Raw genomic sequence first — 27,703 nt, 5'->3', positions numbered from 1 at the left:
GAGATTGGCTGAATGACAGATGCTCCCTCTCTCTTTCTCTTTCTCTCGCCCCCTCCTCTCTGTCTCCCTCTAACATTAATGAATTCAAACAAACCCGCCCCCTACCCATCCAGCTCTCTTTCTCTTTCCCTCTTTTTCTCTCACCACAGAACATTTCCAGCCTTGGCAAGTTCCTCGTGATTTGCTCTCATCGTCTTAATGAATTCAACTGGGAGTGCATTGGCCCTGATGCCCAACCCTTCAGGGAGAGGTCCAGTGCTCTTGCATATATCTGCAGGGCTGCTGCATGTTTTCCATAGTTCCATCAGCTTCTGTCACTAACACATCCTCTTAAAGGGAGTGTGGGAGAAAGCTAAACCAGCCAGAAGGTCAGAGACACTCGTGCGTCACAGGTGCCTTGATGCAAAAGGAAGGTTGTGTCCATGTGCCAGTGTTTTTGAAAAGTGGAACTTCTTAAAGTTGTTAGAAAATTTGTATTTCTATTGGAAGACTCACCTGTGGACAGGTGAAGTGGAATCATGGGTATGATGTCACTGCTGCTGTTGATGGTGATTGGCTGGTGTGGTGGGGTGCCACCGTTGAGAGAGGTGTACAGAATGCCACAGAGCGCACTTAAAGGTAGGCCAGGTATTCAGACGTTTTGCCTGCTTCTACATTAGAGGTACAAAACTGTCACTGGGGTGGCACCTTTTCAAGTTACTAATATGTACCATTTAGGGGTAAACAGGGTACAAAGTGTACCTTTTAGCTTCTCTATTTTAGTGACCGCCCTATTGACAGCTTTGTACCTTTTTTTTCTGAGCGTGTAGATTCAAAAGATGCAAACTCACTGTGATGTCTAAAATGAACCTAATAGCTTAGCTGTTTTCTTTTCAATAAACTTGTTGCAAAAGAGTTCCAAAGGTAGAACTTCTCAAAAAAAAATATATATGAACAGCCTTTTCAGTGATGGTGAACATTGATGTCAGAGCTCCAATAACTCTAATGACCAATAACTCTTAATAATCTGACAGTATTATTATTTAACTGTTTCTCTAAGAATAAACTTCTTGACTGTTCAATTCAATTCAGTTCAATTCAATTCAAGTTTATTTGTATAGCGCTTTTTACGATACAAATCATTACAAAGCAACTTTACAGAAAATTACGTTTCCACAATATTTAGTAGTAGCTTATAAGTGGTGACTGTCAGTTTGTGTGCATATGACAGGATTTTTCAGAAAAATGTATACAAGACGTAGTCAACCAGATGAACATTATTAACAGCAATTATTATATGATGCAATCACACTTGTAGCAATATTTGTTACTGAATAAGCATGTCATATTTTTTGTTGGTAAGAATCAGTCCTCTACTTTTGTGTGCCATCACAGTGAGACTGTGTTCAGGAGTTTAGCGTAGTCACCACAGAGACCATAGTTCAGGCCGTTAATTAACGTGGCTGAATGTGTTTGTAACTTTGTGTTTGGGGTCTTTAGCACTGCTCTGAGCATGAGTTTGCTCACTTGCCCTCATGGAAAAACCATGACTGATTAAAATACTGCCCTCATATAGATTTTTTTATATAAATGTAGTATTACCACAGCCAGTCATGCGTTGAGAGATGTGCAAATGTTGGTTTTCTCTCCACCTAACAGGGAACATTCTCAGAGCTTTGGCTAATGTTTCTGTAAGGTTCACTTCAGTAATGCAAAAAAAAAGAGAGAGAACATTCCAAAGTAACACTAAATGATAAAATGGAATGTTTTCTTAACGCTCGCATTACCAAGAGAAATGTTTTTAAAATATTTTAAAAAAGAGAAAATTCAGAAATGTTTTTTTAGTTATTCTGCTGTTTTGTAGTTTTTGTGTTTGTATGCATATCTGACCATTTTTATTGTTGAAACAAAAATAATGCATTTGAGAAAACAATGATCTGATTATCTTATCTGATTCACATAAACACCAAGTCAGCACAATTTTCTGCTCCACTGAGCTTAAATGTCTCATATTTCTTCTTTATACCTACTTTTAATGTTTTCTTTAATTTGCTTTATGTTGGTTGTTTTGAGGCATGTATTCACTTTTGCTCATCTCTTTCTGCTTCTCTCTGCAGCTCTGTCTGATAGAGGAACAGTAGTGATGGAGGCCGCTATGTCCCGCGCTCTGTCTGCTGTAGATGCTGCCGTATCAGACCGCAACAAGGCCGAGGCAGGCTGCAGAGGGTGTTTGCCCTGTCTGTTTCAGGACTGTGGACAGCGAAAAGGCGCTTGTGGTAAGCTTGAATGAACAAATGCTTTATAACTAGGACTCTTTGACTTTAAACAAGGATTCTGATGGTGGTGGTTATTCCGTAGCTTCTCCAGAGCATACACAGTCAGAGCCGAGCTGTCAGGTCATCTCTCGCGCTCAGGAGGAAGCTGATGAAGGAGAGAGGAGTTGGTTGCTGAGTCAGGCCTGTGGCTTCTACAAACGCCGTTGCACACCTGCACAAGTGAACAAAGACCTGTGCGTCAGAGTCATGGGAGAGAGCTGCAGTGCTCGCGTCCTGCAGTGCAGTCTGCTCAACACCATGCAGAACCTCGAGCCGGCCACACAGACCACAGCACAGGGTAAAAAAAAATAAATTAAAAAAGTAAATAATGTAAACATACTCAGAACTTTCATGTATATATAATTTTACATTATCTGCATAATTAAAATAAAAAATGTAATCAAAAATAAACCTTGACTATGCTTGTCAATGGACTTTAGAGGAACTAATGAGATCTAATTATTGATGTAACTTCCCTTTTGTAGCTGTGTGTGGCCAGCGTTTCTCTGTCTCGCAAAACCTGACACAGCCTCGTTCTCGTATCATGGGGGGATCTCCTGCTCCTCTGGGCAGCTGGCCATGGCTGGTGAACCTTCGGCTGGATGGGGCTCTGATGTGTGGGGGCGTGCTGGTTGACAGCTCTTGGGTCCTCACTGCTGCCCATTGCTTTGCTGGGTAAAAGCACAAATACATATCTACATATTTAAATTGAATGTGAAGTGGGATACCTTATTGCCTTTTCACTTGACAATCTTGCTATTTGTATTGGTATTGAGAACATACAATTGTTTTGCTCAGATGTGATGAAAGGAGCAACATTTGAAGCTGTTGTACAATACCAGAACAGCACACACTTGTGACAGTGATTAAATGTGCCATAACATTAAAAATAATGAACCACAGCACTGACTTTTATCATATTATGTTCTCGCCATTTTCTGAAAAGGATAACTAATTTTGCTGTGTCTTGTTGCTTTATTTGTGAATGTACTCAAATGTTTTGTGAATGTCTAAAAATGTATCTCCCCCAATTAGGAGCCGCAGTGAGAGTTACTGGACAGCGGTAGTGGGAGAGTTTGACCTCAGAAAAACTGACCCTGATGAGCAGATCATGAAAGTCAATCGCATCATCACTCATCCGAAGGTAAACACATCAAAAATGCAACCAGTCCAATATTGTATATATATATATATATATATATATATATATATATATATATATATATATATATATATATATGTATATGTATGTATTTATATTTATTTTAATTATTGTACCAGTCCTTTTCTCTTGTTGTAGTTTAACCCAAAGACATTTAATAACGACATTGCTCTGGTGGAGCTGAGTTCTCCAGTTATTCTGTCTGAACGGGTCACACCTGTCTGCTTGCCCTCTGACCTTGACCCACCGGCTGGTACACCCTGTTTGGTGGCTGGCTGGGGCTCTCTATATGAGGGTAAGAGAATCTGCATAACTCATATTTTGGAAAAAGAGCCAAATAATATCACACAACATTTGCTTAAAATGCTGTGAAGAATTTGTTTATTCATGTTTGTCTTGATTCTCTGTATGTGTGAAGACGGACCCTCTGCAGATGTGGTGATGGAGGCGAAAGTGCCACTGCTGTCTCAGGCCACCTGTTGCAGTGCACTGGGGAAGGAGCTGCTCACGAACACCATGTTCTGTGCTGGGTACCTCACTGGAGGTATCGACTCATGCCAGGTATCTCCACATTACCCTACTAGCTTGCATTATAAACACCCCAGCAGATGAAGAAACATCTTATCTGCTATATAAACACTACACCTGTTTTATAATCATCTGACTAGAATCTGTGTCCTTGCATGTGTCCAGGGTGATTCCGGAGGGCCGCTGATCTTCCAGGACCGTTTATCGGGACGGTTTCAGCTCTTTGGCATCACCTCTTGGGGGGATGGCTGTGGGGAGAGGGGAAAGCCTGGTGTTTACACACGGGTCACCGCCTTCTCTGACTGGGTCATGACAGAGATACAGAGTGAGTTGCTCAGCATGTTGCACACACTACAAAACAAAGATCTCCACCACCATGAGTTTAAACCCTCCCACACTTTCTGCTCAATAAAAAGCCACAAATCCTGCAAAATCGTTTTACATTCCATTCTCTGAATTCCAGAGTCCTTTGGGAGTCGGGAGCCCACATGTCCTGAGCTGCTCAAGACAAGTGAACTGTCTGAAGAACAGCAGATGTCAGAATTTACCACGCTCTGCCACTTCTACACACTATCCTGCTCTTCGGCCCTCGACCCCTCTGCCTGTCAGCGTCTCGCTCAGGACAAATGCCAAAGCCGGTTTAAGAAGTGCCGTAAGTTATCCAGACAGTTTAAATAAAAAAATCTAATTATATATTTAAACTGAATTAACCTAATGTTAAGTGCTAGTTTGGATGTACATTCTCATTCTTTATTACTACTATTTTCAAGATTTAAAAATAACAAACTATGAAATAACAGCAATGGAAATATGCAAATTATTTAGTCATCTTCTGGGATGCTTTTTATGCTGCATTGAAGGAGTTCACATGTATGTTGGGCACTTGTAGGCTCGCTCATACAGTTTTATGAAATTCAAATCATCAATTTAATTTTCTTTACATGAATTTAAACTAGTTTTTAAAGAAATTTGTATGTAGACACAATTTATTCTACACAACCTATTTCAAGCATTTTTAAAATCCTAAATAAAAGGCTTAAATTATAAATTGAGTTATGTACTGTCCAAACTCTCAAGACTCACAGTGTACTTTGATAAAAACAGTAATATACTGAAATATAGAAAACTGTTTTCTATTTTAATGTATTCTGAAATATATTTACCTTCCCTCCATCTAGTGCCTTTCTTACTGTCTGCTGTATTTCTCTCTACAGAGTTGCATTCCTTTCTGCAGACTCTGCTGGACTTGCTTCAGAAGGCCGATGACTGTATCAGAAATAAATTTGACCTGACCTTCTTCACTCAGACTCTTCCTCAGTTGGTGGAGAATGTGTACAGCTCTGCTCATATAACACGAAGACGCAGAAATGCTCTTGAAACAGGTAGAGCCGTTAAACCTTTCTGAACTGTACTTGTAAAGCCAGTCAGGGCTCAGGGGGGATGTACAATGCTTTCCAGAATGTAATGTTTTTCAGCAACTGTATATATCATTCTCCATATTGTTATTCTTCTAACCAACATATTATTCTCAAAGAGCAGGTTGGCCAGCCAGCACTATTCCAGCAAGTGGGCCCTCTGGTGGACGACTGGGAGAACTACCTTACAGGCATTGCTGAAGATCTGAATCTACACAAAGAACTAAAGAACTCACAGGAACTTTCTCAGGAGCAACAACTCTTCACACCGGTAAATTTGTCTAATTTAAACAAAGGTTTTACATGATGGAGCAGCATGTTCACTACATTTCTGTTTAAGACGGACATTAGTTAACAATAAACTAAGACTGATGGTGACTTGTTGAAAATTTCAGGAAGAGGAGAGTGGAAAAGCATTTCTTCAGCAGCTTGACGGATCACTGCTCTCCTCCATTGCTGCCCTGCATTCCAAACTAGACTCACTGCGCATTCCTGTCATACCAGAATTGGACCACCGACTGTTTCAAAGGGATTTCACTATTCCCACCACTGGAAAACAACAACAGGATAAAAGTGCCAAATCTAAGGAGTCTGTACTGTCAGCTGACTATTGGACTGCTCAGATATATAAAGCTCTGAGAGGAAGTGGCACAGGAAGTGTTACAGGAAGTCCGGTGATGACAGCATCCCCTCAGGATCATATAGATACAACAACCAGATCTTTGGAACCTTCCACACAACCACTGAAGCTTAAGACTCTGGAACCTTCTGATTCTGTCCCTACCCAGACGCCCCTGCTTCAACAGCCACTCTTCAAAAGTAAGTGTTAATAATGGGAAATTGAGTAGCAGAATATTGAGAAACAATAACAGGAAACCTTTTTTGCAATAACTATAATTTTCTCAACCTGCAGTAGGCTCCTTACTACCGTTTAGACCACTGTAGATCTCAAATAATATATATTTTAAGCAAAAAATGAATGTAAATGATTGAACAAAAATACAAACTTGAGTTCTCTTACGAGAGCTCTCTCGTACTGCGTCTTAGCTAAGACGCTACGGGAAAAGTCTTTTCACGAAATACTGAAGCAAAAAATTATCCTTAATTTTGTATTTTTGTAAAGCGCATTTGCAGCAGTACACAGCCATAGGCGAGACGGCTCGTTCGCTCATTGGCTTGTTCTGCGGCAACTGCACAGCCTATCGAGCGCAGGCTGATGCAACAGGGCTTCGCTCCCTTCTTGCCACTTCCCGCCGAAATGGGTGTGGCCCAACCTATAAAAGGAGCTCGAAAAGGCTGACTCACCTGATTTTTCATCTCTTCAGCGAAGCTCACGCATCGCTGGATCACGGAGGAAGCAAGCGCCGTCTGAAAGAGCATATCAGCAGGACGAGCCATTCTGAAGCTGCTGGCATCGCCGCCTTCCACTGCCGTTCCTGCTGCGCTATCCGGCGCCCATATCCTTTACATCCTTATATCTGTTTATATCCTGTGTGTGTGTTCGCCCTGCGACGCACATTCACAAAAAGAGCTGCGTCTTTTTAAAGATGCCCTCGTGCGGCTCGTGCAGAGCCCTGCTCAGCGAAGGAGATCGCCACGTCATCTGAGTCTCCTGTCTGGATGAGGACCATGCAGCGCTCGCGCTCGCTGACGGCGGATGCCCTCATTGCGAGTTAATGCCTATGGTGACTCTGAGGACTCGCCTGGCATCCTTCTCGAAGCCTGCATCATCCGCTGCGCCGCAGCGCTGTAAGAAGCATCGCTCGCAGCGTCGCTCGCAGCGTCGCTCGCAGCGTCGCTCGCAGCGTCGCTCGCAGCGCCTACCAGAACCGCCTCCAGTTCGGCCGAGCTCGCCGGTTCCCTCCGCTTCGCCGGCCTCCCTTGCATCGCTTCCCGATGTTCAGCGTCCGCTGCTTGCCAACGCGTCATCTGAGGAAGTGGATCTCAGGCCCGCGTCGGAGGAAGAAGACACGTGCTCTCTGCTTGCTTCGGGCAGTGAGGGTTGGGCGAGCTCCATGGATCTCGCGCCCGCTGCTCAGAGGCCCAACAGACGGGGGGACATCGATAAGGAGCTGATGCATGTACTCCCTCTGGCCGCGGTGAGCCTCGGCCTCGAGTGGTCTGCACCAGCGCCCCCTTCACGTTCCCGGCTGGATGGTAGCTATCTTCCGGATGAGCGCTCTTCCTCAAGCACAGAGCACGGCCCTTTTCTTCCTGAGCTTCACGAAGAAGTGGCGAAAGCTTGGGACGCTCCATTCTCGGCGAGAATCCGCTCATCTGTTTCGCCAGGATTCTCCACACTGGACGGTGCTAAGAACAGAGGCTACCTGTCACTTCCGCCGGTGGAACAGGCTATAGCAGCGCACCTTTGCCCGCCCTCTGCTGGACGGCGGACTAAGGCGGCGTTGCCATCCAAAGCCTGCCGCATGACGTCATCGCTGCTTGCACGGATATTCTCTGCTGCTGGGCAGGCTGCGTCTGCGCTACACACCATGGCTACGCTACAGATTTTCCAGGGTGATCTCCTCCGCAAGCTGGATGAGATGGGACCTTGCCGAAGCGCTCCAGTTCTGCAGCTAGCCGCTCTAGACCGGCCCCACAGAGCTCTCAGTCACGCCCACCGCCTCCTGCTGCATCATTGCGACAGCGTCAGCAACGCAGCTCGGGACCCCGTTCTCGCTCTTCAAGCCGTCGCCCTGCACCGCGGGAGCCGCGGCAGAGGATTGCGGTGAAGCCAGAAGCCCCCGAAAGCATCCTAGCACTGCTGGGAAAGCGCCGGTGTTCGAGTTCCGCTGCGGCCGAGCTCTCACCCAAGCGCGCCGCTGTTGCGGTCCCAAGAGTTGTGACTGCCTCAGTGTCCTCTGCAATGCGCAAGCCTGCACGAGTGCCCGCTTGCCTGCACACAAAAGCCGTTATCACGGCTACCCAGATGTTTCAGAAAAAGAGTGTTTTTTCTGGTGTTCCGGCCACGGCCGATGGTGCTATAAATGTAGTGACGATGCCCACTCCTCAGTGCCCATCTCCACATGTAAGCACAGCCCTGCACACAGGGCCTGCGCCCATAATGACGACTCAAGTCGGTCGCGCACACTGCATAGTAAGTGTGCCCACCCCTCAGTGCCCACAATTACTATGTCACACACGTCATGTGGTTTCTGTAAAAACGAAACCCATGCACGCTCGTCCGGCCATGGCCGATGGTGCTATAAATGCAGTGACGATGCCCACTACTCAGTGCCCATTTCCACATGTAAGCACAGCCCTGCACACAGGGCTAGCGCACATAAGATCGACACAGATCGGTCGAGCGCACCGCATAGTAAACGTGCCCACTTCCCAGTGCCCACATACACTATGTCACATACAGCGCGGGGCTTCTGTAAAAACGAGGCCCGCGCACGTACATTCTGCACAGACAGACAGCGAGTTGAAAGTGGTAAATGTGCACACATGCAGCCCACAGTTACTCGCAGATATATCGAGTCCCACGGGACCCGCTCAGCCTCCCCCCAGTCGGTTAAGCGCCGGGACGGGGTCGAGGAGGAGCGATCTGCCCGCTGTGATCAGCGCGCTCCCTGCCTCAGATGCGCAGCACACTCGAGCGCCGCCGTTGCCCAGTCAACAGAGCGCGCTTCGCATCCAGCCCTTAGCCATTCATGCAGATGCATGGTCAGCGCTTCCAGGGGTTTCGGATTGGGTGCTAGGCATTATAAAGAGAGGCTACTCGCTATAGTTTTCTCGACGCCCACCGCACTTTTCAGCGTGCGTCGAAACTACGGTCAAAACAGAAGTAGCACACATACTTCGGGCCGAAATATCAAAACTGTTGAGCAAAGGGGCTGTAGAGCCTGTGTCTCAAGCTCAAAGCGAGGGGGGGCTGTACAGCAGATACTTTCTGGTGCCCAAGAGAGACGGGGGTCTCAGGCCCATACTGGATCTAAGACAGCTGATCTGTGGCTCCTCGTACGTTTACGAGGTGCATGGATGCAGCGCTCGCTCCTCTCAGACTCAGAGGCATGCGAGTGCTGAATTATTTGGACGACTGGCTGGTTCTGGCCTAATCACGAGCGGAGCTCGTGGACCACAGGGCCGTTTTACTCGATCACCTCGAGAAGATCGGCCTCAGTGTCAATTGGGCGACGAGTTCGCTGAACCCCCGTCAGACGATCCTGTTTCTGGGTATAGTTCTGAACTCGTGTTCCATGACGGCGCGGCTGTCACCACAGCGCGTGATGGGCATTCAGCGCGCAGCGAGTTCTTTCCGCTGCGGCGCGACCGTGTTGCTCAAACACTGTCAAAAGATGCTGGGCCTCATGGCCTCAGCATCTCCGGCTCTGCAGCTGGGCCTGCTCCGCATGCGCCCCCTGCAGTTCTGGCTGAAGGCTCGGGTGCCGCGCAGAGCGTGGGCGTCTGGCCGGCTGCATTTCAAGGTCGATCAGAGCTGTGTTGCGGCTCTAGCACCTTGGACAGCGAACGGCTGGTACAGATCAGGTGTAAGCCTGGGGACTTCCCCGAATGTGAAGATGGTGTCGATGGACGCCTCCACTTCGGGATGGGGAGCGCTGCTCGAGGGCAGACCGTCCTTTGGCCTATGGTCAGAACAGGAAAAGCTCCATCATATCAACTGCCTGGAAATGCTGGCAGTGGAGAACGCGCTGACGCGCTTTTGTCCCCATATCAAGGATCACCACGTCGTAGTCCGTTCGGACAACATGTCTGTGGTGTCCTACATAAATCGCCAGGGCGGTCTCGGGTCTCGAAACCTGTGCAGGCTGACGGAACGCCTCCTGGTTTGGGCTCAGCGCAACATGCGCTCGCTGAGAGCAGTGCATGTGCCTGGGCTGCAGAATCTGGGTCCAGACAGGCTGTCCAGAGGCAATGTTCCTACGGGCGAATGGTCTCTACACCCGCAAACAGTCCGGCTGTTGTGGGAGAGATTTGGCAGGGCGAAGGTGGACCTCTTCGCGTCCCACGAAAACGCTCACTGCCCCGCGTTCTTTTCCAAGAACAAAAGCGCGCTGTCACGGAGATGGCCGTGCTGCCCGCTTTATGCTTTCCCTCCCGTCTCCCTCCTTCCGCAGGTGATAGAACGGGTGAGAGAAACGAGATGTTCATTACTGCTTGTAGCACCTCTTTGGAAGAACCAACCATGGTTCCCAGATTTGATGCAGTTAGCAGATGTCGCCCTGTGGCCGGTACCGTTGAGGAGGGACCTCCTCTCGCAGGCCAGGGGCTCGATTTGGCACCCTCAACCGGAGTTGTGGCCCCTCCATGTGTGGGCGCTCAACGGTTACCCGCTGATCTCGCAGTGGGAGTGCTAAATACCATCACTCAGGCTAGAGCTCCGTCGACACGACGTCTGAATGCCCTCGAAGTGGTCGGTGTTCTCCAGCTGGTGCACAGCTCGAGGTTATTCACCCCTTAGTTGTGAGGTGTCGGAGGTCCTCTCCTTCCTACAGGAGCTGTTGGATAAGGGCAGAGCCCCATCCACGCTCAAAGTTTATGTGGCGGCCATCGCGGCATTTTCTGAAACGGCGCCCGGTCAGTCAATAGGAAGGAATGATTTAGTCATCCGGTTCCTCAGAGGAGCTAGGAGGCTGAATCCTCCCAGACCTCCGTCAGTCCCTATGTGGGACCTCGCGGCGGTTTTGGAGGCCTTGAAGGGTCCCCCTTTTGAGCCTATCCAATCGGTTAGCCTTCAGCATCTGTCGTTCAAGACAGTATTCTTGTTGGCTCTCGCTTTGGTGAAGCGTGTGGGTGATTTGCACGCACTCTCGGTGAGCCAGTCGTGCTTGGAGTTTGGGCCCAATGACTCAAGGGTCATACTCAAACCTAGGCACGGTTATGTGCCGAAATCCCTCAACACACCGTTTCGGGCTCAGGTTATTGCCCTGTCTGCCCTGCCGGTGTCAGGGGAGGATGGAGACTCGAGTCTTCTTTGCCCTGTCAGGGTTTTAAGAGCTTATGTGTCTCGCTCTGCTGCCTTTCGGCAGACGGAGCAGCTGTTTGTCTCATTCGGTGGACATTCCAAGGGAATGGCTGTTTCGAGACAGACTCTATCCAGATGGATAGTTGACGCCATAGCGTTAGCTTACGCTTCCAGGGGCCTTCAGTGCCCAGTGGGCGTCAGAGCACACTCCACAAGAGGCGTCGCCTCGTGATCTCCTTGCAGGATATATGTATGGCGGCAGGTTGGGCTTGCTTGCAAGCAAGGCTGCTGTCGGTATAGTCGAATCAGGGCCCTGAGGGGAATTCTGAGTTCACGAGCGCTATGCGCTGCCGACTGTTATATGGGCAGTATTGCGTAAGACCCGCATTGCCACATTGGTCAGGCCTTGCCTCGGCTGTGTGATGTCATATTGCCGCATCTACGGATGCTGCTAGATATAGGACGGAGGGCTTTTTCCCTTTTCTGTCCTGGACTCTCTGTGAGTCCCTCAGGTGACTGTGCACTGTAAATCCTGGGTGTTGCTTCAGGTTTATTGGTGTGTGATCCCTGCGCGCACGGCGTTTTACATTGGGTTCCCGTAGCGTCTTAGCTAAGACGCAGTACGAGAGAGCTCTCGTAAGAGAACGTACTCGGTTACTAAATGTAACCTCGGTTCTCTCTAGAAGAGTGAACGAGTACTGCGTTCTCTGCCGTGCGTACGATTCACTCTGGTTCGCTTCGGCGATGAAATAAATCAGGTGAGTCAGCCTTTTCGAGCTCCTTTTATAGGTTGGGCCACACCCGTTTCGGCGGGAAGTGGCAAGAAGGGCGCGAAGAACAAGCCAATGAGCGAACGAGCCGTCTCGCCTATGGCTGTGTACTGCTGCAAATGCGCTTTACAAAAATACAAAATTAAGGATAATTTTTTGCTTCAGTATTTCGTGAAAAGAGACTTTTCCCGTAGCGTCTTAGCTAAGACGCAGTACTCGTTCACTCTTCTAGAGAGAACCGAGGTTACGTTTAGTAACCGAGTATGTTTTTTAGCTTCAATATTATATTTATATAATATTTTATTAATAATCATATTATTATTAAAAATAATAACCATTACTACTATTATTAAATACTTGTTTTTTTATTTAAAAAATATAAACAACAACAACTATTTGTATACCATTTACCATGAATATCCAGACTAATAGACTAATAATTGTTTCAGAGATCCTGTGGAGGAGAAAGAGAGATCTACACAAGCGACAGATAAGAGGAGCCAATGACAAAGGTACAATTTCTCATTTAATTTAGTGTTTCTATCCATTCATTTCATTTGAAAAGGAATATGAGGTTAATATTAAATGTATTTGAAAGAATGTGAGTTTTTATTATTTACTGTTTTGTTTCAAGGCTTTGTTCTTTGTGTTTTGCAGTTTGCTCAGGAGTAACTGAATCCACTCAGCTGGTCAGCACCACCAAAGTGATGTACAACTGGATCCTGGCTGTTCCATCGAACAACATAAACATGATCTTCCAGGAGGTGAGTCTGTGTGTGTCGTAGAAGTTTCTAGATTACATTTGCAAGTAAAATATATGATACTTTATGTACATGTTTTGACAGACAGACAGATCCTTCAAGTATATATTTACAGAAGTTGTATTAGATTATAAAATATACTCTACTGTTCAAAAGTTTTCAGTCTGTAAGTTTTTGTAATTTTGAAAGTAGTCTCTTTTGCATACATTTATTTGGTTTAAAAAAAAAAAAAAAAAAAAAAAAAAAAAAAAGCAATATTCTGAAATATAATGTGACAATTTAAATGAACTCTTTTCTAACAGCAAAGCTGAATTTTCCCCAGCCATTAATCCAGTCTTCAGTGTCACATAATACTAATATTCTGATTTGCTGCTCAAGAAACATTTCTTCTTATCAATGTTGAAAACAGTTGTGCTGCTTAATATTTAGATATTTCAGGATTCTTTCATGAATTTGAAGTAAAAAAAAAAACTATATACACACACACACAAACACACACACACACACACACACACACATACACACACATAAACATTATAAATGCCTTCCACAGTACCTTCACTTTAGATTAATTTAATTCTTTGTTGAAAAAAAATACCCCAAAAAATGATACATTTCAAAAAAATTTAATTTCTACTCAGCCCACGTTTGTAATGTATGTTATGTTTGTGTGGTGTTGTATCTTAATTCTGCATATGTTTCATTGTGTGTGTTCATCATCTCAGGTGCTGGTTGACCTGAATTCTAAGAATGATCGTGGTTTGTACCAATCACGGATCAAGGCCACTGTTGGTGGGCGACCTTTGACCTTTTACAGCTTGGTGGGTTTGGAGAATGAAGCGTTCTATCGCAGCATGCCACGCATCATTGCCGTCGCCATTGATGCTCTCAAAACGTAAAACACACTTGTATATATTATTGCATCCTAAACTTTCTCATGTGACATCACCTGCTGCTATGGAAATGATTGGATGAGACCTTCTTTCTAGAGTCATCACAGGACAGCTAACACTTTTCTGGAGGATGAAGTTGGTCACTGTGTACAAACTGTACAGATATGGTATTTGATGTTTGTTATATATTTATTTGCATTACTTTGTATTTTTTGTATGAAAACAAATCACTAAAAAATTAAATGGAGTTGAAGATTTAACTATTTAAATACATTTTGTCTTTATATTTATGAGCTTGTCAGGTCTTTCTTTCTTTTTTCTTTTTAAAAAGCACACAATGACTTTGTGAAAAAATTCTTATACAAAAGAAGAACCAAACACACATACTGACAAAAAAAAGTATTTGGGCTTTTTAATATATGGGCGGAGCATGTGTATGGCTGGGGCCATGGGAACTTGGGGCAAAAATGCCACTAAATTGGACAAAAATGCCCCTGCACAAACAAATTAAATCTATTACGTCTGTTGCTAACAAAGTGAAACTGAACAGACAGTGTTGATTGAGCCATCGAATTAAGTCCTTCTCATGTTGCTCTGTATTTTAGTGTTGCGCATTTTAACCAATCACACACAATTCTGTTGAGCTTAGGAATGCAATGGCCAATTAGAGGCGTTCAGGTGAGTCATCGCTGAAACTCATCAGTTTTGAGAGAGATTGTTCTCTAACTCAATTACACGAATTCTCTTATCATACATCTCATCAAAAACGAAGAGCAGATACAAGTACAATGTAAGTAACAGATTCAGTTTACAATATATGCAGCTTCAGTGATAATAACCATAGTTTTTTTATTTTATTTGAGAGTAGGCCTACGACAATTAGTTCAGTTAGTGACAATGTCTCTTTCTATATATAATTTATTCACTCTTTGAATAACTATGGAAAGGAAACGTTATATATCCTGATTATCATTTTCTAATGTTTTTATTTAAATTGTTATACCGTTAAATACAAATTCAGTCCCATTAAACAAATTGTATTAGCCTGCATGACACCCATATCTAGTTGTTGCCGAAAAATACGGGTTTATGATGTTTAATACATTTGGCTGCTTTTAGCCTTATACCCTAACCTTTCAACCTCCATCCCTCTTCCTTCAGATTTAAGATTTATTAGATGGGAAAGGGAAGAAATTGGTGTGAGAAATCACCCTAATTAAAGGCCACTGAAACTGCGCTTTCTATGATCATGTCAGTTCATGGCAGCTGAACATCTCTGTCAGCAGAAAGCAGTGCTGGAAACTCAAACTCAGGGGGGGCTTTTTTGTTTGGCTCAGATTTAATTTCTGAGGTGTTTCAGCATATGGGTAATGTGCTTATTGTGCTGTTCAGCGACAGTTGTCCCTACATTACTAACATATAATTTAATTCTGATTCTTTATCTGGAGCTGATGACAATCCTCTGGGCTTCAAAATGAGCATTAAAAGATTCTGGAGGATCCTAAGGAACATTGAGAAATGCTGTATTAGTACATGATAATTGGCAGTTGCAGCTCATTGTCTGTTCCACCTAGTATGTTCCCCATAAGAAGCATGCTCAAGTGATTTATTCAGAGTAATGTTAATTCACTTTCAGTGCCAATCAACTATAGTTTCATGGGTTTGCATGTTTATAGAATTCCTTGAGTATGATTCAAGACTCAAATACTAAAAGCCCCACTGGAATTATGAATAGACAGAAATAATGCATGAGATGGGGTAGTTGATGCCAGAAGAACTGTCACAGTAGTGATGCAAACAGCTGTTGTGTAATGATTGACAGGTTTGGAAGCACTTGCTCTTATCACACTTTAGCCTAGAATTTAATTTTAATCCATCTCTTGGCAATAAAAAATAAGCAAGTAGTACCAGTCCAAAGTATTCTATTCTATTCTATTCTATTCTATTCTATTCTAATGGAATTATATGGAATTAGTTTGTATTAATAAGACCTGTATCTCTGATCCTCAAACAAACAACCAGTCTAGAATCCGTCATTCCAAAATTCCAAAGTGTTAAAAATAAACCCCAACTCTCATCGGTGAAGGATTGTAGAGGTGCAAGGTGGCAACACATGATATTTCTGAGCTCTCTGTCTATGATCAGATATTATGATCCCTTGTTTCCTTTACTCAGTCTTTAAGCATCATGTCAAACATCATGAAATTCGTGTTTTTTCAACAACAAACTATGTAGATTAAAGCATCCATCCATCAATCCCTATCTTTCGTTTATTTGTTTATTCAAATTCGACTATCTGTCTATCTTTTACAACCATTAATCCATCCAGATTGTGTGTTCATTTGTTAGTCTATCTCTCTGTCTGGTTATCTGTCTGCCTGTCTGTCTGTTTTCATATTTGTTTGTTTGATCTGTTCCTTTAGACATGAGGTGAACCAGCAGCTCAAATGCTTTTATACAACAGTTCTGTAAAAAAAAAATACAAATATATATATATATATATTTATGTTACCAGTTATTGTCTTGTTTGTTCCACCAACTAAAATAGTTTCAAAAACATCCAAAGCAGAAAAAACTTTTTCATGTATCCAAGTAACATAAAGCATTGATGTTTCTTAAACGAAAAAGTGAATAATTAAATGCCTCTAAAAAACAGATTACTGCATTTTCAAAAAATGGATAAGTATCAAGGTTTCTCATTTGATGTATCTCCAAGACATCCTAAAACATAGATTAGACTAAATGCAGCTCTCAGAAATGTATGCCTTAGAGATACCATTAGGCTTAAAATAATACCATAGAGGATATGATCCCCATTAGCACCCGTTGACCCACAGTACAGCTCACAGCTCTGCTCAATCACTCAATAATTCCAGAAAACTGTCTATTCATGCATAAAACATGCTTAAACTTCACTACCCCCTTAAGATCCTAATTGAAATCTAAACCAGCCCAATTTGTAAATGAAGCAATTTATAGGTATTTATGGTGTATTGACCATCTTTGTCACCTCAGATGACAATCGTTAGACAGAGATGAACACATGACAGCTGATGACACACATCCTTCCACAAATCATGCCTGGGACACCATCTGTGCACTGACTTGTGGGAAATACTGTAACCTTATCTCTCTGCTTGACATCAGAGAAAAATCAGAGAGAGAGAAAACTTCTAGCTCCAGTGACCTCGCTTTGAGGTCTTTGCTATGTGTGTGCGCGCACATGCATGTGTGTATAGTGACAGCTGAAAATGTGAGGAACTGTATGGGTACAGACTCTGTGGACTTTCTGAAAATAACAATGAGGATTCAAGTTTGGAACCACACCTATTTTTCCTGTAACCCTTCCCGTTCCTAAACAACTGTGTTTCCCTCACACACACACACAGCTGGAGAGCCATTCTCCACTAATGCTGCTCTGAGGATTTTAGACATGGAACTGATCTCTTCCTCAAAAACCGTCTGGTTATGGAGCCTTCTATCACTCTTATTCTCAGGTAATATGGTGTGTTCTTCTGAGTTCTGAGGGGTTTGTTATGCACAAAGTTGCATGGATTAAGACCTTGTGAAGTTTTCAGTGATTCAGCATGGGTTCGGTCTAGTGGACAAATTCTTCATGAAACCACTGGTTTTTACATGTTCACACTCTGCCTTTATAAAGTGTTAAAGCTAGAGAACTGAGTGTCAGCAAAGAGGGCGGGAAATAGGGTGTTAAATCTTTGTTGATTTACACGAGCATTACATAATTACATAAATATATATATTTAGTAATAAAGAGATTATTTTAATTGTAAAGATGTAATGTGTGTGTACACAAACCAACCAAGACTAAAGTTCAGCATGAAGACTATTCTCAAAAAAATTTGGAAGAACAAAGAGACAAAAAAAATTCCCAGGGCCCAGCTGGTATTTGGACACATAAGTCATGCTTAATACATGTATGTACAATACAATTTCATTACAATACATAATAGAAGAGGGGGGAATACATACATCCAAATCATCTTCAACTGGTGCAAGACCAAAAATGAAAACATGAAATGAAAAGATGAAAATCCACTGGAAAATCCAAAAAAAAAAATGCACTTTTCACAGAACTGAATTCAATTTTATAGAAATTAATTAAATGCAATATTTTTAGTTAATTAATGACATCATTTTTGGGTCTTCCCATTTCTGTACAAATTGCAGCAATCATTTTTTTTTACAGTGAACAGCTGTTGTTGTTTGTAGTGATATTCAACAAAACATTATACTTTTCAAATGACCTTAACTAAATGTGTGGAAGAGCTTTCCTCAATTAAAATAAAAGTGAACAAATGATTATTATTATTATTATTTATTATTATTTTATTTTTTGAGGAATAATAAAATGAGGGGTTAGATTGACATCCTGTGTGTTTCAGATGTGATCTGTAATCTAGAAGGATCTCTGCACAGAGATCTAATGGTGGGATACAACAAGAACATTCGACCTATGGAGAACTATGGTGACATCACTGATGTGAAGATCAAGATGACCCTCACCAACCTCATTTCTCTGGTAAATTCTGCATGTGTGTGTATACACAAGGTAAATCTATGTGAAATATGTGACTGGTTTGTCATCCTTTTTTCATGTTCAGAATGAGAAAGAAGAGACCCTCAGCACCTGTGTTTGGATTGAGATGGTAAGAGTAATAACATCTCTGTATATGTACAGTAAATTAAGCAGTGATTTCAGAGCAAAATACCTTTCTTTCTCTCTCTCTCTTTCCAGAAATGGCATGATTATCGACTCCGCTGGGCCAACAGGACAGGGTTTGAGGTCTATGAGAACATAACACGTATGCGTCTTCCCTCTAAAGCTATCTGGCTGCCCGACATCGGCCTGGAGAACAAGTGAGAGACTGTAGTAAAAATCCATCATCTCACTGTATCTTCAACTTTGTTGTAGTTTTTAATTATGAAAGTATCTATTCTGAAACATATTTGCAATTTTGAGTATTTTAGACCATCAAATGTGACCTGTAAATACCTGTTTCTGTGTGAAGTGTGGATGGACGTTTTGAGGTGGCGCTCTACACTAACGCTCTGATAGATCCTGACGGTAGTGTGGTCTGGTTGCCCCCTGCCATCTACCAAAGCTCTTGTGCCATCAAGGTCAACTACTTCCCTTTTGACTGGCAGAACTGCAGCATGGTGTTCAGGTAGGGCTGATCCGTCTGTCTTGACAGTCTTGAGTGGTGGAAATAGCTTACATAGAAACAGAACAAGTTGCTTTATTCTGGCTTTCACTCTGGTTGCTTTGGCAGATCAGAGACGTACAATGCCAATGAAATCAAACTGATGCTGTCAGACGAGGACAATGTCACTATGGAGTGGATTGAAATTGATCCAGAAGCTTTTACTGGTACTAAACCTCCTATAGCATGTTTTTTTTTTTTGCCATCAAGTAAAATTTAGTTGTTACAATCAACAGGCTATCCATGCCAGAAGGTGCAGTTGTGTTGCATCGTGTATGAGCGATACGCTTCAACTGCCTGAATAATTTTTATTTTATTTTTGTGACAAAACATAACTATATACAGCTTTTATTAAAGGTTGGGTATACTCATGTAGGGTGATGAATACTAAAACATATCTCATATATCAGCTATACTATTGCCCTGATATATGCAACTATAAGGCATTAAGATATTAATCTACTATAAACATTAACATCATGATTTTCTGTAAAGCTGCTCAGAAACGATGTGTATTGTGATAAGCGCTATAAAAATATTTTTTACCTGACTGTTTTTTTGTTTGTTTGTTTTTTACCATCAATTGTTGTTTTGGGTGGTTGCAACAGTTCTCTCTTTTTTTGTGTGTGCCAATTTTATCAAACAATACAAACAAATATACAATTAAAGTAATATCACATTTTAACTTAAAAAAATTAATGTCTGAATTCTGGATATTCTCCCTTCTGGATTCTTTGGCATGTGAACCATTTCGTATAATTTATGGATAAAACTTCAAATTGTGATGCTTACTTTTTATGTAATTGTATTTATAACAGGTAAAAAAATAATAATAATAATAATAATAATAAAAAACTTAAAACTGGTCTATAATCCCACCCTTAAACTGGTTTACTGAGTTTAAGGGGTTTTGACCCATTATAAATACAATTGCACAATCTACTCAGCAAACCTCACAATCTAAAGTTTTATCCTTCAATTATACAAAACGACAAAGTTTAATATTGTAAGATAGGGTTTTGTTCATATCCTTATCCCTTATCCCTTAGAGTAGTAGAGTAGTGTTTGTCTCAGTCGACACCACTAATGATCATTTTTTCCTGTGCCCTGATTGGTCAGAGAATGGGGAATGGATTATTAAGCACCGCCCTGCTAAGAAGGTTGTGAACAAGCGATACAGCCCAGATGAGTTGGAGTACCAGGAGATCATCTTCTTCCTCATCATCCAGAGAAAACCTCTGTTCTACATCATCAATATCATCGTGCCCTGTGTCCTCTTCTCATCCCTTGTGTTACTTGTCTACTTCCTGCCGGCCAAAGGTCAGACTCCAGTGGATGCTAACAGGTGTCACAATGCACAGCTTCTATTTCAGCGAGTTCTTACAATTGCAGAAAGTTTTTTGGGGGGGGGGGGGGGATTAAACATGGCATGGCTAATAATGTCATCCAAAACCATTGACAGCAGATGGCTTTAACATGAACTAATTTGCTTCATGATAATCAACATGAAGTGAATGATTCATTTTTACAGTAAGACTTTAACCTAACAAATCAGGAGACGTTATCATTCAGTTCATAAGCATATTTGTGATCAGTATGTTGAATTGCTTGTTTGTGTATAATAGCTGGAGGACAGAAATGTACTATGACCATTGCAATCCTGCTCGGTCAGACTGTCTTCCTGTTCCTTATTGCCAAGAAAGTGCCAGAAACTTCCCAAGCTGTTCCTCTCATCGGAAAGTGAGTCTGCGTTTTTATTCACTCATCACACCTTTTCAGCAGTTTCTGATAAACTTGTATTCAATGTGTGCAACATAAGATAAACAGTATATACACTAGTGTGTGTTCCAGCACACATTATCTAGAGAAATTTGTGTTCTTTTGGCAGGTATCTGATGTTTGTGATGTCGGTGACCACAATAACTGTGATGAACTGTGTCGTGGTGTTGAATGTTTCTCTGCGAACTCCAAACACCCACCCCATGAGCAACAACATCAGAAAGGTACAACAGAACGATCTAACCATCTTTATGCTTTTAGTCCAATCCATAAAGACATAATGAAAAAGTTATTATTATACATGAAGCTACATAATCGCTTTTCCCTCCATTTTGGGGCTACTCAGGTCTTTCTGAATATCCTCCCTCGTCTGCTGAGGATGACGATGCAGCGCTGGACACCTGAGCAGGAGGAAGGGGATTTTAAAATGTTTGCCCTGGGCAACGGCACTCCACTTCGCCGCAGGAGACGAAGCTCTTTGGGATTAATAGCAAAGGCTGATGAATACATGTTCAGAACAGCACGCTCAGAGCTGATGTTCAGTCGACTGAAGGAGAGAAAGGGGCTGCTGAAGAACACTTTAGAGAAAATACGTGAGTTAACAACTCTGAACAAATTATATACACTACTATTCAAAAGTTTGGGGTCAGTAAGATTTTTTTTAAATAAAATGTTTATTATTTTTCTTAAATAAAAAATTAAATTAATGCATTTAGCAGATGCTTTTATCCAAAGCGACTTACAGTGCATTCAGTCTAACATTTTTTACCTAACATGTGTTTACTGGGAATTGAACCCACAACCTTGCGCTGCTAATGCAATGCTCTACTTAAGCCACAGGAACACAAATGAATGTTTAAAAATGTACATTTTTACATTTAAGAAATTAATGTTTTTGTTCAGAAAGTATGCATTAAATTGAAGTAACAGTATACGTTTATTAAAGTAAATATTTAAAATAAAATACATTTATTTATTTATTTATTTTGCCATATGGTTTCTGGCCTTTAATTAGCTCTTTTGTGGTCTGACTTCAGAAAATGGTCTGGGAGGGAACACAGCACAGGATCTAGAATCCAGTTTGGCTTCAGCTTCATCAGAAGTGCAGCAGTGTGTGTCTTCCTGTAAACACATTGCTGAAAGTGCCAAGCACCAAAATGACTTTCAAAGTGTAAGTGGCTGTTCCAGAATTCTCCAAACATGAGGCTGAAAGTGTCTCTTATTTACACAAGAACAGTGGATGTTTGTGTTTGGGCTTAACTTACCAATCCCTGAAAAACTAGTGTTGACGTCTAAATTCCAGTCATCCTTTCTTCTCACTCTGCAGGAAAATGAAGAATGGTTTCTGGTTGCCAGGGTGATTGACAGGATGTGCTTCATCGTCATGGCGCTACTGTTTATATTGGGCACCATCGGAATCTTCCTGATGGGACATTTCAACCAGGCCCCGTCTCAGCCCTTCCCTGGAGACCCAAAAAAATACCTGCCTGAAATCTCATCTGGAGACATCACAGGCTGAATGCAAGTTAAAAACCAAATGATAGACTCAGAGAAACTCCAGCAGAAGTATAGAGGACTTTCTTGAGGATACTCTGGAGACAAAAAGCCATCAGATTGTTCTAAGCTATGGCAAAGGAGCTCTCAGCACTTCAGTTTAGAAGTGCTTCATGTTTACAAAAGTGATCGAAGGTCTCCAGAGAAGAGAGCTGGTTGGTTCCGAAGTCATTTGAAACTTGAATTGGCTTTGATGAGATGTTGATAAATATGAATGTCATATTATTTGCTTGTTATTGCCTGTCAATTTCTTTATCAACTTTAATTCTGTGTAGTGATTCAACAGTTGATGCTTTGCTGAAAATAAAAATGGTAAATTTCTACATGTAAATGATGATCTTCTGCATGAAATCAAATGAATTGTTTCAGGTTAGTCCTCTACCCCCCACTAACTTGAGGAGGATCTTAATTACATGGCTGACTGGTACTTTTCTGTCTGACAAAGACCAGATCCGGGAAGGAGAGAGCAGGGCAGGAGGTGGGTGTTCAGTGTAGGAGTAGAATTACAACTACTAACACAGTATTTGAAGCTTCTCAGTAAAGGAAACCCTTATCCCGTCACTTCTGCACCTGCCCAGCAGCCACAAAGACCTCAGGAACTGAAATGGTAAGATATGTTGTTGATGTGTCTATTTAGCAGCTGAATTGGTATTGATTCATGTCATAAAGTGTCTTTACACAACAAATTATGTATAGTAAGCATAGTTATTCAACAAATTATGGCTTAATGACAAGCTTTCAAAAAAAGAAAAGAAAAAAGAGAGTGCATCTAGAGTCGAATGATGCAGAAAAGACTAAAGATTCAATATTTCAGTTATTATTTAATTTTGCCCTTTTCTTTAATTTGTTGCTATTTTTAACGGTTTCTAGAAAAGCTTTCTCACAAAAAGAAAAAAAAACTTATTAGAATCAAAAATGGCCTTGTTTATTTATTTTATTTAGATTTATTTTTGTTATGTAAAAGTCTTAATTTTAATATTAATATATCTTTTAAATAATTAGCATATGCAATAATATATAGATTTTTGTGTTATTAAAAAATATGAATAATAGTAAATAATGTATAAAATTAATAAGTAAATTGTTTCTTAAATACAATTAAAAAATATTTAGTAATGTATTCATTATTAATTTTAGGCATTGTTTTTATATTATTTTATGGGTATTATATGAAAAGATTATAAGTTATATTACAGTTATAAAACACTTTTTGCAAAGATAAATTATTTAAAAAAAAATTAATAAAAATACTTTTATTACTTTTTATACTCATTTATTCTGGTTTTATAGTGTATACAAATTTTCTTTTAATCTTTTTTATATTACATTTATATATTTTTTCTTTTTATTCAAAGTGGTAATTTAAGCATTGTTTTAGTAAACTCACATTTAGACGTTCTACATTCTGACCCCTCCTCTACTTTTGTCATATTGAATATCCTGTTTTATGAGAAAATGAAATGGGTTGCAGAAGACCGTTCACACTGATTTTCAGTGACATTTGACAAATATTTACTTTGGCTTTCACATGCCATGATTTTACCTCCTGTGTTTTCTCTCTCTTCCAACCAGGCCTCCCCATCTGTGACCACTCAGCCTCTTCCTTTTGGTCTGGAAAGGGAGAAACATATTGACATGCTCTTCAGAGCTTTCCACAGGCAGATTAGACCTACTACAGACACGCAGGACCTCACTCCTGTGCTCCGGGATACTAGCAGGACAAGAGGACAGGACGGAGGACCTAGATGGAAAGAGACAGACAATGACAGTAAAAGACTGGGAAAACTGTCTGTTCTGAGAACAGTCACAAGACTTCATATTACTGCCAGACCAGAACTGCAAGGTGAATAAAACATTTATAAAATAAATATATATACATACAATTTTATAAAAAACATAAATTGTCATATTACAAATCAGTTTAATAGACTATTTTTCTTAGGAAAAATACTTGTATTGGAAAGAACAACTTTAAAGGTGACTTAACAAAAATTATTATTATTAACTCTTCAAACTAAAAAAAAAATATTCAAAAGACAGACACTGATTGGCTTTGAAAAAAGATAATTAAGATAATTTAAAATGTACTATACGGTTCAAAAGTGCATGGTCAGTCCTTTAAAAAAAAAAGTAATTAATACTTTTATTCAGCAAGGATGCAATTTATTAAAAGTGACAGTAAATACATTTATAATTTTACAAAAGATTTCTATACTTTTCTTTTGAACATTCTACGCATCAACCAATAACAATAGAGAAATATTACCACAAAAAGCATTAAGCAGCACAATCATTTTTAACACTGATAATAATAAGAAATGTTTCCTGAGCACCAATCATTATATAAGAATGGATTAAATACTACTAATAAAATAATTAATAAATAATGATTTAAAGTAAATAACTAAATAAGTAAATGATAATAATTACAATTTTAAATGCATATTTATAAAAGGTAAAACAGCTTGGACTTGGTTTGAGATACTCACAGTATATAAATTAATATAATATGGTAAGGTTTAATAAAGGTTTATATTTGTGTGATGTCTCAGGTCCACAGTGTGTAGCCCGGAGAACATACAGCATCTCCACTGAAACCGGGGACCAGCTCTTTGTGGCTGTGGAAGGTAAATATGAAATAGTCTACTGTATGTGCTAAATGATGATATTGTGTGCCACTCTTTAAGATGATGTCATTTGCATTGTCAAAGCCACCAAAACATGCAGCCACATATAAACTTTGAGCACAACTGATATGTCACAAAACCTCTTTCTGTGTTGCGTCTTTGTTAGAGAGCGCATGCATGTGTATGCAATGCTGCGGTCCAGCTCGAGCCTGTTCACTACGAGGCTTTGATAAGGATGCAGAGTGCGTTTTCCTGTTTGAGAGGCCCCTGAGAGCAGAGATTTGCTGGCTCGGTTGCTGCCTGATGGAAATAAGGGCCTACACACCAGAGAGAGAGCTTATTGGGACAGTTCACCAAAGGTAGAGATCAACAGCAAACCAGATCTCACTCTCATGCAGCTGGAATATTAATCCACACTGCAAGAATCAGACACTTAAAGACAAGAAAAAGCCATGTGATTGACATGCAAAACAATTAGCGTGATATTTAAGGCACTTGAATATACAGATGCAAACATCCTAGTGTTATAATAAAATATCAGCATGCGTTTCAGATCCAGTGTTATTTTAGTATCACTGAGATACTATATGGTTTTAATTTGATTGGTTTTCATTATTGGTTTTAATTTTAGTTAACTACTGTATCATTGCTCTGGTCCAATCAAATTAACTCTAACTCTTGTATAATGGTGATGTAATCTCCTGTACTGTAAACCTATTATGCAGACAGAGCCATCCACATCATGTTTCATCATGATGCCAACTGTTCTGTCAGATAAGGTCATCATTGTGTTTCTACTAACTGCACCCAACAAAAACCCTCCAGTAACCTCTCTCAGCCTGAATAGGGAGAGATGTGGTGAATGTTCTGAGATGAAACCATCAACATGACCTCCTTCTCAGGACAGCCATGAACAAAGACCATGCCGTGTTTGTTTGTTGCCTTTCAGCATCAGGTCATATCAAGCTAAAATAATATCAGTCACACACAAATGAACATTCACTAGGTTCAGAAAAAAACTCTTCTTATCCAAACTTCTAAAACCAAATCCACTGATTTAAGACTGTTATAAGCCTTGAGGTTTTTAACAGGTGGAGCATGTTCACGCCGTATTTCGAGGTCTGTGACTCCGAGGGCATCTCAGCTGTGAGGATCCAGGGCTCCTGTTGCAATACACGCTGCCTCTCAGAGCAGGAGCTGCAGGTCAAAAACCCATTCATATCATCCACCTTTTACATGCAGCTCTAATTGTACTCTCTTCTAATTATTCTCATGTATTGGGGGCATCAGGTGGTTTCCAGTATTGGTGAGAATATTGGGTGCATATGGAAAAGGTGGCCTGGATATAATGAGGAATGTAACATGGATCATGAATATTTTGGACTGGATGGTAAAAATTTGTATACACATTCATATCAAGTATATATGTGTATACATATATATATATATATGCTAGAGTGATATATTGTAGTGTGACTATTTTGAACATCTCTTTCTCTCTCAGTACCTCAAGGAATGAAATTGAACACCAAAGTGCTGTTAATAGCTGCTGTCTTCCTGCTGGTGAGTTGCCAACCACACACAGATGCTGGTATTTTATTAATATGTAACAGATTTATCATTTATCTCTTTCTTTTTGCAGAATCATATGTTTTTTGAGATGAGCTAAGTAGGACATGAAAGACATCAGCTTCGCCTGCTAGCATCAGCTCAGAAGTGAGGTGTGAAACCAACAATATAGAACTCTGGTGACAAGATGGAACACTGCATCATGTTTCTATGACAACTATAAGGAACCGGCATTGGTGATGCTCTTCTGAGCTACCTACATTTGAGCTGTTGTGAAGATCATGACTCTTCATACAAAGCCACTCTACACCTGAACATTTGCACACTAAATTGAAGTACATATTTAACCTATACAGCTTTATCATATTTGATACACAAATTAGGCCACTAAACAATTAACACAGTCAAAACCTGTGATACACAAACTACTACATGCCTTCTCTCATTTAATCTACAGTATAGTTCAGACTTTTTTTAGCAAGTGAAAGGCCTATCTATCTATCTATCTAGGAAAGAATACTTGTCCTCAATCTCTCAATCATCATTGTATTACCTTGCATCATATGTTTGTAAAAAACTATAGAGCTTTGATCATAAAACTAAGAATTATTAACATACTGTGAGATAAAGAGTGAAAGCTTATATGTATATGCAGTAGTCTATAAGTAGTCTACTAGAGTTTCATGTTGGATTAGTTTATAATTGTTTATATGCCAGCCACAGTAACACAACTATTTTCACGGCCAGAAACAGGTTAAATTATGAATAAAGAATAAAAAAATAAATGAAATTATAGATTTTTTTTATGGCCTATTCAGCCTTTCATAGTTTGATTAAGGTCCTGTTTCTTAAAGGAAATTTACTAGATGAATATTTTCCACAGTTAAGTAAACTGAAATATTTTACCCCAAAATTATTCATACAGTGTACTACCAGTAAAACTGAAAAAAAAGAAATAATTTGTTCTGACAGTTTAACTCTTTTGAGTGTGAAATGTGAAGGTGTCTGAATACATTTTGGTTTGACTGTATACACATAAATATATGAGTGTTGTACAACTCATTTATTGCTATCTGTATATACCAGTGTTTTATACTTCATAATGGTATTAGGAGGCAGGTTGAGAACTCTGTGTAAGGTGTCTTTATAGTTAAGGAGGACTTCGATCCCATTCAGAAGCAAAAATTTCCGGAGGTC

The 27,703-nt window shown here is 40.9% G+C and overlaps 3 protein-coding genes across 3 annotated transcripts; all 3 read left to right on the top strand.

Moving 5' to 3' along the window:
- Positions 1–233: 233 nt before the first annotated feature.
- LOC132154630 (uncharacterized) lies at positions 234–13,897 on the top strand. The gene is made up of 15 exons (XM_059563265.1): positions 234–618; positions 2,097–2,255; positions 2,338–2,592; positions 2,780–2,969; positions 3,330–3,438; positions 3,595–3,751; positions 3,875–4,017; positions 4,150–4,309; positions 4,448–4,636; positions 5,199–5,366; positions 5,519–5,670; positions 5,795–6,218; positions 12,548–12,610; positions 12,756–12,862; positions 13,585–13,897. The coding sequence occupies exons 1-15, from the start codon at positions 519–521 to the stop codon at positions 13,756–13,758; spliced, it is 2,550 nt and encodes an 849-aa protein (XP_059419248.1). The 5' UTR covers positions 234–518; the 3' UTR covers positions 13,759–13,897.
- Positions 13,898–17,132: 3,235 nt separating this feature from the next.
- Positions 17,133–22,895, top strand: LOC132154639 (acetylcholine receptor subunit gamma-like). Its single transcript, XM_059563285.1, has 13 exons — positions 17,133–17,249; positions 18,159–18,295; positions 18,378–18,422; positions 18,512–18,633; positions 18,786–18,941; positions 19,047–19,144; positions 20,097–20,297; positions 20,603–20,717; positions 20,866–20,980; positions 21,103–21,349; positions 21,794–21,927; positions 22,084–22,679; positions 22,761–22,895. Exons 1-12 carry the CDS (start codon positions 17,186–17,188, stop codon positions 22,273–22,275), a joined length of 1,626 nt encoding a protein of 541 aa, XP_059419268.1. The 5' UTR covers positions 17,133–17,185; the 3' UTR covers positions 22,276–22,679; positions 22,761–22,895.
- Positions 22,764–27,188, top strand: LOC132154645 (phospholipid scramblase family member 5-like). The gene is made up of 8 exons (XM_059563291.1): positions 22,764–22,917; positions 23,883–24,153; positions 24,863–24,937; positions 25,104–25,296; positions 26,029–26,140; positions 26,228–26,327; positions 26,442–26,500; positions 26,580–27,188. The coding sequence occupies exons 1-8, from the start codon at positions 22,915–22,917 to the stop codon at positions 26,604–26,606; spliced, it is 840 nt and encodes a 279-aa protein (XP_059419274.1). The 5' UTR covers positions 22,764–22,914; the 3' UTR covers positions 26,607–27,188.
- Positions 27,189–27,703: the final 515 nt, after the last annotated feature.

The sequence above is a fragment of the Carassius carassius genome, chromosome 12, assembly GCF_963082965.1.
Source record: "Carassius carassius chromosome 12, fCarCar2.1, whole genome shotgun sequence".
NCBI classification, from domain to species: domain Eukaryota; kingdom Metazoa; phylum Chordata; class Actinopteri; order Cypriniformes; family Cyprinidae; genus Carassius; species Carassius carassius.
This window is presented reverse-complemented; position numbering and strand designations above follow the sequence as displayed.

What these genes read in the sequence shown, in the direction of transcription:
- LOC132154630 (XM_059563265.1), top strand. Translation starts at nt 519, where the DNA reads ATGGGTATGATGTCACTGCTGCTGTTGATGGTGATTGGCTGGTGTGGT. An exon ending in GCCACAGAGCGCACTTAAAG is followed by an intron (nt 619 to 2,096) that starts GTAGGCCAGGTA and finishes TTCTCTCTGCAG; the next exon opens with CTCTGTCTGATAGAGGAACA. An exon ending in TAAACATGATCTTCCAGGAG is followed by an intron (nt 12,863 to 13,584) that starts GTGAGTCTGTGT and finishes TCATCATCTCAG; the next exon opens with GTGCTGGTTGACCTGAATTC.
- LOC132154639 (XM_059563285.1), top strand. Translation starts at nt 17,186, where the DNA reads ATGGAACTGATCTCTTCCTCAAAAACCGTCTGGTTATGGAGCCTTCTA. An exon ending in TCTATCACTCTTATTCTCAG is followed by an intron (nt 17,250 to 18,158) that starts GTAATATGGTGT and finishes TGTGTGTTTCAG; the next exon opens with ATGTGATCTGTAATCTAGAA. An exon ending in TGAGCAACAACATCAGAAAG is followed by an intron (nt 20,981 to 21,102) that starts GTACAACAGAAC and finishes GGGGCTACTCAG; the next exon opens with GTCTTTCTGAATATCCTCCC.
- LOC132154645 (XM_059563291.1), top strand. An exon ending in GCTCTTTGTGGCTGTGGAAG is followed by an intron (nt 24,938 to 25,103) that starts GTAAATATGAAA and finishes CGTCTTTGTTAG; the next exon opens with AGAGCGCATGCATGTGTATG. An exon ending in ATTGGGACAGTTCACCAAAG is followed by an intron (nt 25,297 to 26,028) that starts GTAGAGATCAAC and finishes GGTTTTTAACAG; the next exon opens with GTGGAGCATGTTCACGCCGT.